The sequence below is a fragment of the Struthio camelus genome, chromosome 12, assembly GCF_040807025.1.
Source record: "Struthio camelus isolate bStrCam1 chromosome 12, bStrCam1.hap1, whole genome shotgun sequence".
Classification (NCBI taxonomy): domain Eukaryota; kingdom Metazoa; phylum Chordata; class Aves; order Struthioniformes; family Struthionidae; genus Struthio; species Struthio camelus.
Window position 1 is genome coordinate 16,392,805 of NC_090953.1, and position 12,547 is coordinate 16,405,351.

General features: G+C 41.3%; 1 protein-coding gene across 4 annotated transcripts in view; it reads right to left on the reverse strand.

Annotated features, from left to right (window-relative positions):
* RFX7 (regulatory factor X7) overlaps positions 1 to 12,547 on the reverse strand; it is a 59,747-nt gene that overhangs the window by 21,654 nt on the left and 25,546 nt on the right. For 3 of the 4 annotated variants that reach the window (XM_068958070.1, XM_068958073.1, XM_068958072.1), the window contains exons 2-4: positions 10,116 to 10,149; positions 1,925 to 2,007; positions 1,054 to 1,176 (exon numbers count right to left, since the gene is read on the reverse strand). In XM_068958070.1, coding sequence (XP_068814171.1) covers positions 1,054 to 1,176; positions 1,925 to 2,007; positions 10,116 to 10,149 — 240 coding nt within the window. Of the gene's footprint in view, positions 1 to 1,053; positions 1,177 to 1,924; positions 2,008 to 9,554; positions 9,630 to 10,115; positions 10,150 to 12,547 lie in introns of all 4 variants that reach the window. The other variant, XM_068958069.1, reaches the window with a different exon arrangement.

Below are 12,547 nucleotides of genomic sequence, written 5' to 3' on the forward strand. Positions count from 1 at the left end.
GCATGTTTATCAACCCCAGGCAAGCTAATGCCATCATGTTGCAGCTCAGCCAGAGTAAAAAAAAAAAAAACAAAAAAAAAACAAAAAAAACCCACTCTACCAGAGAGAGTTAATTAAAATGAAGTATTCGCATAAGGAAACCCAGCAATCACAATTACTAAGGTCTGAGTTCTGTAGGCACTTAGGAGGTGAAGGGACTCCAGCTCCCTACAAATTACCGTAAGTGTTCAGATTATGGAAATACTCATACTAGATCACAGATCTGTTATTCTTATTTATCTTCAGGCAATTGGGCTACGGTATTTTTTCCCCCTCCTGTGGGGAACATGCTGTAAATGAATTCAAATCCAACCTCTGTCAAATACTCCCTCTCCCTCAGTTCTAATCGCTTTCCTTGCTGCACGGTAGCTTTGAGACTTGACAGCACAGACCTGCAGTGGATTGGTTACTGGTGCCATACATATTCAGATATACTGTGCCTTTATAGAAATCAGCGTTGCTGCAGGAAGGTCCAGTAGTTTTTGCATTATCCCAGAGAGAAAGATATGATGGGCTTGATCTTAGGTTCCAAATAGCTCCATTTTCAGGAGGAAAATGGAAATTCAACCCTTCATCCCTGTAAGGCAGTCACGTGTGCGCACATATGTGAGCATGTACATGTATATGTGTGCACGTGCACGTGTACATAAAGCCAGACCACAAATGTACTGTAAGATAATAACTGGTGCTTTTTTTTTTTTTTTTTAAACCAGTGCCACTGTCTGTCCACAAAAATAAAAGCAGTAGCATACCAATATTTCCTTGTTAAGAAATACTTGCACATTTATTTCAGTGTACGCAATGCACAGTTTAAACAGTACAGTCCTACCCTCAATGGCAGAAATAACGAACAGAATTCGCCTCACTGTAGCTAGCATATTCTTAGTTGCATTAGTACCTAAGGCCTACTTCTTCTATATGCACTCGTGCATCAGCAGAGTATCTGGAGAGCCTGTGTCACAGAACTATGCCTTGCTATAGCCACATGTATGGTTTCAGTTTAGGAGCACTCACTTGTATTCATCATAAACCTCCTGTTTGGGAAGGGATGTCTCCGGGTGTTCTTCCAAGGTATTCCGTATCCAAGAAAACGCATGCATTTGCTGCGCACGGCTAGATGACATGGAGATCTGATCACTAGTGAAAGAAGAAATAGTTCTGATAAAAACTTCGCTCTATAGCTCCTCCTTGGTTACAAAACTTAAAAATGGATGACCTACACAGATGGAGAGACACCAGAGAGAAAGAGGGCCAGCACCGCAGGCATTTAGCTATTCCTTGATATGTGGGCAGCAGTTATCTCCCTCTTTCACCTACAATTTAGCAAAGTGAATCCATACACTGGTTCTTTGATGGGTGAGAGTTCAGCTATTTCCCCTCTTACGTTTATTGTTTCTTATTGACCACCTCTAAGCTTCTGCCTGCTCAGTCTTTGGAAACATCCAAATTTCTCAGCAGAGCTCAGAGTACTTCCAGGAAGTGCCTGTATGCCTATAATTATCCTGTACTAATTTGGGGATGTTGTGATCTCCAGGTTGGCTCTCTAGATCTTACTTTAATCAGATAAACGTTACCAGAAATACCATTAAGTCTTTCTTTCCCCTACCATCACAGTTGTGCTGCTACATTATCACTTCCTACATAAAAAGTGAAGGAACAATCACGCTTAGGCTGCAAAGCACTTTCTTTGATGAGCCTTACGTGGTAGGAGATTTATGTTTACAAACTACTCATGCACTAAAGATTTCAAAGAAAAAAAAATTCTTAACGTTTATTAAAAATTGCTTCTATCAAACACAGCATGTAAATGCATGCTGAATAGATAAGTCCCAAGGAAGTTATAAAAGTTTTCAGAACTAGCTGCTTTCCTTTGCACACAACGTACCTTTTGTCTCCATTGTTGGGACCCGAAGGCAGCTGAAGGTAGAGGTAGAGTTTCTCTAGGTCTGTAAACTTCTCAACTTCTTGCTAAAGAACAAAAATGTTTTGTTAAAAAAAAAAAAGTGGGGGGTGGAGAACCAGACAATAAGGGTTGAGCTTATTTCTGAGAGCCAGAAACTGTCCTACAACAGTGTATCCCAGATAAAGGGATTTACACATCCCATTTACTGATGTGAAAGAACATGACAGTGAGTGTTCTGGGACCAGAACCTTGGTTTCCTGTATGCACACCAACCACCACTCACTAAAAAAACATTGGTCCACAGTGACAGCTCCTGTATACTATTACAGAATTCATATGTAACAAAAGCAGAATCTGGAAAAGAACAGTAACAGACCACTTCTGCACCCAGACATATAACATGAAGATGTTCATTATACTCTCAGAGCACACATGAGAATGGAGCATCAGAAAACAGCTATTCTGTAACACAGCAGGATGAGATCTGATCCTGTGATCCACATCACTATATTAATAGTTAAATGAGGCAGACTTCAATTAAGACACTTAAAAATATATATAGTTTTTTGGTTTTGGAAATCAGAGTGATCAAATAGATACTGAAAACAAGGCACTTAGTTAACAAAAATCCCTACAATACTAGACTCCTATGCTCTTCCAAAGGACACCTGCTGAGGATGAGACACAGGGGAGTTTTACCTGGTGTATGCAAACAGTGACTACCACAAACGAACCAGCTTTCAGGTGATCCCAGAACAGCTAAATGGACAGCGAAATACTAGGAAAACCAATTATGGTAACGTCCTTGAGGCTTATCGGTTGGCCTCCATGCAGCAAGGACCAAAGGGATACTCCTTCGGGAAGATGCTGCAGAACCCTAGTAACCTTTTCTAAAAGGGAAAGAAGAAGGCAGGACTAATGGCCAGCGGGACCTGGCAGTTTCCTTCAGCAGTGAGCAGAATTGAGCGAAGAAACTAGAAACTTGAACTCCATTTCGAGCTGGGGTCTCCACCCTCGGCACAACTCCAGCCAGGCTGAGGCTCATCACCTGCCGGTGGCTTATAACTAACAAGAGGAGAGGACAAGAGGTGAGCTCCCACCTCCTCTCTGCTGGCAGCTGCCCCAAACATGGGGCTCCCCAAGCAACCCATGCCACTAGGAAAGCACTGCCTGGGGAGGGAGCATGAATGCAGGAGCTTTCTAATCCCAGCTGTCTAACAGGATGATAAAAGTGGGCCACCAGCTATGTGACAGACTCGTTCTCAGAGCCAACTGAAACATTTCCAGCAGCAGCCAGGTAACATACGCTAGGTTTGTTGCTTTTGTAAGCTGCAGCAAACCACAACATTTGTTTTCATTCTCTGACAAACTCCTGAAATCTGCTGACACCAACTTCTGTGCGGCTTTTGCAGCAGCTTACACAGCAATGGTGCTCAAACCACCAAATATCCAAAGAGAGATTTCTCAATGCGTGCATTTTGCAAAATTCTCTCTGCACAAATCGCAGCCTTTGGTGTTCCCTTTAACAAATCCATTATTGAGAACAGCAACAAATTCCTCAATGAAAGAATTTAAAGGAAATATAACATAAGCAAGAAAATTTGCATTTGCTTATTGTATCTCCTTTTCTTCAAGGAGAATTTCAAATGGCAAATGCCAGAGAAGCATGCCCCAGGACACAGCTCAGGTAAGAAGAGAACTTCGCACAGTAAGTCTTAATCCAGGCAGTGACAAAAAGGGGTGGAAGATAACCTCTCTTTTAAATCTAATGTGTTACAGTACAACATAAATGGTGAGGTTTTTAAGGAAATATTAAGAGGTTGAGAAACATTAAACCCGTTACCCTCTAATGGGTGCGAGCCCTGCTTGCCGGCGCAGCCCTGGAGCTGCAGCTCTGCGGGAAGGAAGGGGCCGGGGGCAGGCAGCCTTGCCTGAGCGGCAGAGGCCCAGCTATGTAGGCCACCTTGGTGAAGCCCCTCATTTGAGAAACAACATATGTGGACAGAAGAAACGTGACTGGGATTACGTTAAGAGAAACCGCTTTCAATGGTGGCAGCTACCCAGCAGCTCACTCGTCAGCAAATTGCATCCCCAGAGTTCAGGCAGCTAAGGATTGAGTTTTTCACATCTTCAGCAGAGAAGCTGGGTAATAACTCTGTCCCACTGTTTTCATTGAAAACCTATCTTCTCTACCCCTCGCCACAGGCGGCTCTTTTTGGACAACTCCTTCAGCGTTTCGAGGGAGATGGCTCTGGGGCAGGATCTTCCAGGAGAGAGGAACGTTAATACACAGCTGGGATTCACAAGCCGTTCATGAAGGTAATCCTACCTGGGTGATAATTAGACAAACCTAAGCTTATTAGATGAGCCTGAATCTATTTAGACTTAACCATCTTAAAAATGAAGGAGCTGCACCAAAGGGATGCAACTTGGCAATCAGCACAAGTAGATTCGGGAAGCAAAACTACTATGTTTTGTTTAGGCTGTTTTCTCCAAATGTTTCTAACACACTCAAAATTTAGTTCACAACTTTGGTAAGTACAATTTCTTTTTAACCTCAGCTGACACCTACCAGTTCTCAGTTGCCAAGTCTCCAGCAAACTCAATAGCAACTTTATTACTGAGACTGTTCAAAATATCAAAACTTCCAATTTCTTAGTGCAATCATAAAAACATCAGCAAAGCAGAGGCTCATTTCACCTGGCCGACTGACCAGAAATCTCTGACCAAGGAAAAAATGAGTAGAGAGAGAGAGAGAGACAGAGACAGAGAGAAAAAGAAAAAAGAAAAAAAAAAGACTCATTCATCCTGAGTTTTCCTTTGTGGTAAGTTGGATGTGTATATAAATGAGTAAAAAGAATGAACGCAAAATACACTGCAAAGTTTCTGTTTTCTACTAAGAAAATAGGTCAATATTATCAAAAATCAAAATCAAAAAATCAAAATTGGAAATCAAAATTGTGTAGCATGCAAAACAGTGCGAAAAAGAGTCAGACCATCAAGAGAAGACTCTGGGGCTGGCATCTTCTTGGAAAAACATTCCCCTTTGCATAACCCTTTAAAGCTTATGCTACAATAGTTTTCAAAACCCACAGAGAATGTAAAATGTCTGGGGAATCCTTTTCCACTACTTAGAAGGATCTAAGCAAAAATTTTGCTTAAAGTTTCCTGACCTTAATGGATTGCTTCTGTCAAATTAAACGGAGGGTGTCTAATTCTCCAAAGCGTATTTATAAACCAGGCTTCTTGAGGTTGCATTAGAAAGTTGTATAAGAGTGCTAAACTGGTTGCAGGACCAAGGTGTAAAGCCCTCCCAAAGCACCACCTCTGCTATTTTAGGTCTTCACATGTTATGTTCGTCTCCTACAATCTCTAACTGCAACCACATCAAGTGAAGGAAGATGCGGTGAAGATGTGGAACAGGCAGTATGCACGCTTATTTTCCACAACTTTCCCCCAGTTAAACCAAAAAAAAACGTCCGCTACTCTAAATATCTTAGCTAGCTACCTTATACTTTTGACATAGAAAAACTAAGGACAAAGAATTAGAAACCTGAAGTCACAGATCAGCAGACTTTCAAGTAGCATATCAAGAAGCAGAGCTCTTTACTGAGTTTTTTCTTGTTTGTTTCAAAAGTCATCATTCCACAAAGAAACACACAAGACTAAGTGTAGCAAACAAATTAAACCAGAGATCTATTTATCTTTGTAAAAGAGCGGCTGCACAGATCTGGTCCAAGCGAATCTGTCCTTTTGCTGCCTAAAAAAGATACAGAACAAGGCTCTCTTAGGAACAAAAGCAACTTACTTTTTCATTCTAGCAGGCATTTAGTTTGAGCAAATAAACAGTTGTGAAACATAGGATGGCCAAAATAATTTTTGTGTTGTTTTTTAAATGAAAATAGCAGTTTTTGACATCTGGTTCCAGAGCGACAATAACTAGATACTGAAACTTTTCACCATACAGGAAAACAAACACCAGCTCAACCAAAAACGTGGCTAAGGAATTCATTTGTGATGGAGCAAACACGAGTTTATTCATGTTCTTGCTCTGAACTGGAGAGCCTAGATTTGAACTTGAGTCTCCAGTATCACAGAGCACTCTGACTGCTGATCTGCTGGCAGGTCTCAACCGTTAGGGGAAGTTTCACCCTAAAGCTGTCAAAATGAACTACCATGGAAATCTCCAGGGAACGTGCTTTTTCTGGGTTGTTTTAAAAAAGAAAATATTCAGTCAGGCCAATTGTAAAATAAGATGAAGAAGGATACTACTACGGACACAAGGAACGATGAGCAGAGTCAGAGCTTCTTTAATCAACCCAGCAATAAACAGCATTAAATTTGAATGATTTTACATTTCCATAATGAAGGTAGAACTACAAGTTATTTCTGTCTCAGAGTCCTGGCGAAGAGGAGTCGATCGCCAGGGGCACTGCTGCAAGCTTTTTGCAATACTACTATTTTAGAGAACATGGACTGATCTTCATATTCAGATCTACATTTTGGGTATTTATATGTAACTGTACTCTAACCAGACTCTCAGGCCTGGAAAGTAAAAAAGGCTATGCCAATGGCAATGTAACTTGCACCTAGTGGCAAACTGGTTCTAAAACTTGTCATATTTCAGCAGAACAAACATCCATTATTGAACAATCAGACTAAGAATAGCAAAGTAGTCAAGCAAATAATCTCCCCACTTTGAAGAAGGGAAGCAAGAAGCAAAGGTTAAACAATTTGCACAAGGTCACATGGTTTGTTGGGAATATGATCAAGATAGAAAATGGCTAGAAGACTGCTAATACCTCAAACACAAGCTATTGTTTTAAAAAGAGAGCACTGCTAATAAACACATCTGATATGCTACACCTGAACAGAAGCAACAGAAACCTATTTCAGGTGCTAAATACTCCAAACAAGCCTTAAAAACACATGGCACCTTTGTACTGACAGCGCATCCAAGTACAGCTGCCAAAGCTTCACAGAGCTTCTCCTTGTTTTCCGTAGGGCCAAAAAGAAGCGACAAGCTAACCGCTTCGTCTGCGGAAGAACCTGGGCACCTTGCGTCAACAGCTGTAGCCCACGTATTTTTGCTGCCGACACTACAACTGTTCCAACAATCAGTGGCTTTGGTTTTTACTGCCATTGATCCAGTAATCTCTCACCAGCACTGACCTCCTCCTAGCAGACTAAGGAAAGAAGCCTTAACCTTCTTGCTAAGTGATTATACGGCTCACACCATTATTCAAATCAGGTTCAAGAGTTCAATTAGTATGTGGCAATAAATATAACAAAGTCGTAAGAGGATCTACTTCTAGACATGTTTACTACAGTTAAAAAGATGTTATAATGAATTTTTAATGGCTGTTTACACCACAATTCTTGCTAATTATCTTTTTTGGATTGCACAGCACACAATGATTTTCTTATGATCTTCTAGAAACTGACAATATGTCAGAATGGAAATGGTGCAGCATGAAAGTCAAGGCAGGTAACTTTGGTCTCCTGTACAAATAAAAATTGCAGTCTTAGCACCCTTACTACTAGCTGTCTTCCATCATCCTCTGCTGCTAGCTACCTCCGCAGCAAAGACCACCGCCACTTTCTTGTTACCCTGTTGTAAACTAGGCAGCCTCTCTGCCAAAGAGCATCATCTCTGTGCATTTGTGCACCCTGCCCACTGCAGCTGGCACGGGTGCTACCGAACACAAACAACAGTAAGTGTAGTTTGATTTTTCCTTCCATTGGTGTTTTTTATTTTAAGGTTGCTGGCAAACTGAAGTTTAAATGGTTTAACGTATCATCAGCACCCTTCCAATATAACTGAAAGCTGGTCCCAGATCTCCTTTTTAGAGTAAAGGAGAGAGAGGACAGGCATTGCCCCATATGCTTCATGAGGCTGATTCAAAGACTCCGATGAGGTTTCTATCTGAACTCAACACGTAAGAACGTGCACTTAAAGGAAATGTACCAACCCTGCCATAAACTTGGACGTAGACTCTCTGCAAGCAGTTGGGTACTGATGATGTCTGAATAACCCAATCAAAGGAGCACTTTGACAAACCCATACGCGTGATATCCATCAGAGAGGAGCCTGCTCGTTTACCTTCTGCAGGACAAAAGGGAACAGGCCTGCAAGGAAGCTCCTAACAAGTAAGTTAGAGCAATTGATTCATGGCCTTTTAGCTTAAAACGCTTTTAGACTCTGTCCTAAAGCTCACAGCTTTACAAAACCACGGACACTGCAGAAACCACCTTGCCAGAACGTTTCTCTCCTGAATGTTTACCTTGCTTTCATGTTTATCTCCTGAAACTACTCTGCTTTTTTAACTATCTGAACAGCATTAGATCTAACCTCTGCTACCACAGAGTGGCCTTGCCATTGTTGATAGGACTCCTCTGAACTCATCAGGACCAGCAAGGAAGCAATAGAAACAGAAAATCAGACCCTCAGACAACTGCTGCTCTGCTTCAAGTCAGGCTATGGAGACTGCTTTGGATGCAAGGGCACAATTCAGAAAAATGGCCTGCCCGTCTGATGGATGATCACAAGTGACCTATACAAGTGAATGGAAATACTGGCTTAGACAAACGTGTAGCTGCCTACTGAATTCCCAGCTTCCATATTCTAGGCCCACAAGTCTGCAGAATTTAATATAAGAACAGTCCTACTGTACTCTCATCTACTTAAAAATGATTTCCAAGAAGCAGATGACTGGTTAGCCTGCTACTTATTTACTCATCCCCTGATGCTACATAAGAATTGCTCCCTTACTTCTCATTTTATATTCCAGAAAAAGCTGGCGTTAAGTAGTTTTGCAAGCGCAATTTGCCCTTTTGCCACTAAAACTAACATAGGACAAATTTAAGATTTATATTCAACTACTTTGTGTCCAAAAATGCCACTGAAAAATAAATAAGGGAACAAAAAAGGACATTTTGCATCGTTTGTTTAGTCAGATGTATCCAAGAATTCTTTTAAGCACAGGTAGAACTGGGTCCAAAGTTTGTTCGCAATACAAAAATACAGTTAGCTTTAAACCTCTAGACATGATAAATTAAGACAACATTGTAAGGAAAGAGAATTCAGTGCTATGTGAATTAGCCTTTGACAACTTGACTTTAAAGTATTCCTACTCTGCTCAGCTGGACAGATTCCATTTGATAGTATCCAGACGGTTGGCTGTGTTGTCATTTCATCTTACCTGCTGGCACTTCTGGATAAAAAGCTAAAGGTAGAAAGTCAGAGTAAGTAGTTCCTTCTAGTCTTAAGACTTATGAACTCAAACTCTGATTTAAAGACGCTTAGAACTCGCTCACTATTAAAGAAACACGCAAAACCACTTTCTGAGTTAGTCCTAGGTATTTGTTTCTCAGAAATAATCTCTTTTGACAGTCCAGATCCTGTTATTTTAAATGCATAAAGGAAGGAGATGCTTACATAGTTAAAGGGCTTTCCTTCTTTAAAAATGGCACTTCTCTCTGTCCTAAAAAGCACAGCTGAAGAGGACCTGTAGCATTGCTCATTTTTGGGAAGATATACCTGAAATGGTGTGCAACTTTTGACATTGGCAGGATTTAAAGAAACAAAACAAAAATCTGACGGTAACGGCACCTGCAAGATTTTCATGGACCAGGACATTAGCACGCCAGGTTTTGTACAAACACACAGTTCAATACAGTTCCTTCCCTAAAAGGCAATAATGACCATTAATCAACTTTTTTAAGGAAACAAAAACAAGTAGTCAAGCGCAGTAATCATTGCTACAACAAAACAAAGAGCCAAAGAGCAATGGAACCTGAGGGCCCAATTCACTTCTTGCAGACTCTGATCTGTGCAATACATAATCCTGAATTGACTATAACCATGCTTACAAAGCAGTAGGGCACGTTTTCCATGCCTTATCCGTATGGACAGCTCTGCAAGTGGAAACCACGGCCAGCATAGTAATCATGTTACTGGTTTGTGAAGAGGGCAAAACTCCCCTGAAAACGAACACTAAACCCACATCATACATTCTTTTGGCAATGGTAACTCCTTTTGATCACATTTAGCGGTAGTACGTTAAAGTATTGCCAAGAAAAGGCTTCATAACAGCTGTCAGTCTCCAGAGCCACCTATTTTGGCCTTGCAAATTTCATCAAATGTTAAAAAGCATTCTGGAGTTGTACTTACCAAAATGCAGTCCACTTTAGATTGTACAGTTTTGCTAGATGTGAGGGAAGAAAAAGAGAATAGAAATCTTGAATTAATCTAAACAGTAATGACAAAAATATTACATTTTAGAATTGCTGTTACTATATTAGAGGCTTAATCTCTTGCTACGAAATAGCCTGCTAATCTGTGGAAGAATATTCAGCCTGTTACTTTTTCATAGAACATCACTCCAAATGTAACTGTTTGTCAGAATACTTGCTGTTTTGCTCTTTTATAGAAAAACTGCTTATATAAGAAACTGTGTCTATATTTTAGTTAAGTATCACTGCAATTGGGAGCTATTACCCCAAGTTGCCAAGCAGCCAGGATGGATGTCACTACTTTGCAGCACTGGGTTCAGATTATCGTACGCTCTTCCACAACTCAGACGCGTTTTACTTGTTCATCTCCGAACACAAATAAAAAAAAAAAAAGCGCTTCAATAAATCCCACCACCTCGAGGCATTTATTTCTAGTTTTCCAGAGAGCTACTACAGAACAGCCAAGTTGGTATTCCACTGACTAAACTTAAAAGTTTTCCACTTTCGTCTCACTACCTCCCAGTTGGTTTATTAAAAAGAGACTGGGTGGAGACTGAAATTAGAGTATGCCATACATGACCTCAGTAAACGCACCAAGGAGTGCAAACGGTATGGAATTTATTATACTTCATATAAACACACCCATAAGCAGCTTTTGTGTTTCTTAAGACTACTGTATTTCACAGGCTTGGTCTGACTCTGCATCATCTGAAGGTATTCATCACTGCTGTGAAGAGAGGCAGGACCTTCAATGGGCAAAAAATAATAAATAGTCTTTAATGCTGGACACCTACTGAACAAGCACTGAAACAGCTGGTTTCTGAGTTTCGGGAACAATTTTTGCCTACTGGAATAGAATACAATTCAGCCTACTGTTAACATAGAACAAAACCTATCACTAGCAATTATTTTACTTTTACACAGGCATCATTACGCCACAAAGACAGACCAAGTAAGGTATCTGATGGAAATGTTAAATCAGAAGTAAGAAATAAGGAAAACAAATGTCCAGTTATCGGGGAGAAGGGGAAGTAGGGGGGTAACAGGAACCAGACCTACTGAAACAACATCTACTGTTGGGCCAGATGCTCAAAGAGGCAGGAGCTAGGTTGTCCTGCCTGCTACAGTATCTCATGTTGAAACCAGAAGGTCTAAAATCTGTCCTGCCAGAGCTGCTATTACTGATGTGGAAGCGCCCATTCCCATACAAGAACTGCATACAGCTATAATGACAGAATATAACCAAAACTTCAACAGGCAAGAATAGCAGACATCTACGGAAGCAGATACATCAGCATCTGGTTTTGCGTTGGGAAGACAGTCAGCTGGGTAGACGCTCAAGGATGACAAGGAAGGGATAAAGCAGAGTAGATGGTATTTGTGAGAAGAGAGCATTAAAGACAGTAAAATGGAAACTTTTCTTTGCCTGGGGGTAAGGGGCTTAGGTCTAACATAGCATTTGAGGAGGGAAAAGTGCACCCAAAATGTCATCTCACTCTCCATAAACCACTGCCTTACTACAAAATCAAATGACACCAAGCATGGAAATTCCTAGCTGCTGTTAAGGGAGATCACTGCTTCAGACTCAAAGCTGACCAATGCTTGTTGACAAAAGTCAACTGAAACGTCCGGCTTTTCCGGGCACAAGCACTTCTTCCATCCGGGAATGCGCTCTGCTCCCTTGCCTTGTGCCCCCACCAGGTCTCGTGATCCCCGGGCTGCTACTGACCCACGGTCTCTCTTACAAAGCACTGCTCACGGCAGCGGACAACAGGGCTCAGACATGCGTGCCCGTTTTGGTACTTAAACCTTGCTATTGGCTTGCCATGCTAGCTTTATGCAGCAAAGGGGCATGCAGGGTAAGGGGACAGAGGAGGATGGACAGACCAAACTCAGTCTGAGCACAGTCTGTATTCCACAGGCTTGCACATAACATCATGTATTAAACTCTTCAGGAGAATGTGCTTCAGCTAGCATGACTGACAGCCCTGCTAGATTCAGTCAAACTGCCCGTAAGCATGCCTGCTTGCATTTATTTTTATTTCTTGCAAAAAGAAAGAGGAAAGTCTTTCTTTTCAGGAGGCAACTGGGCAGGAGACCCCCTAAAGCTCTCCTTTTATCTCAAAAAATTAGTCTGAGCCACTAAATGGAAACTCTCAAATTTGGTTCAGGCTCTTCCAGGTCTGACCTCTGTTCCCACAGTACTGACCAATAGTGTCTAGAAGGAGAAGCAGAAGAACAATAATAGGACTAGTGAAGACAATTTTTATATGCACACACACACACATCCTGTACTGAACTCCAACGGGCAAGAGCAATGTTTCCTTTTTGCCAAACGGTAGCACAAAACGCACAGTCAAGTCCACGTCT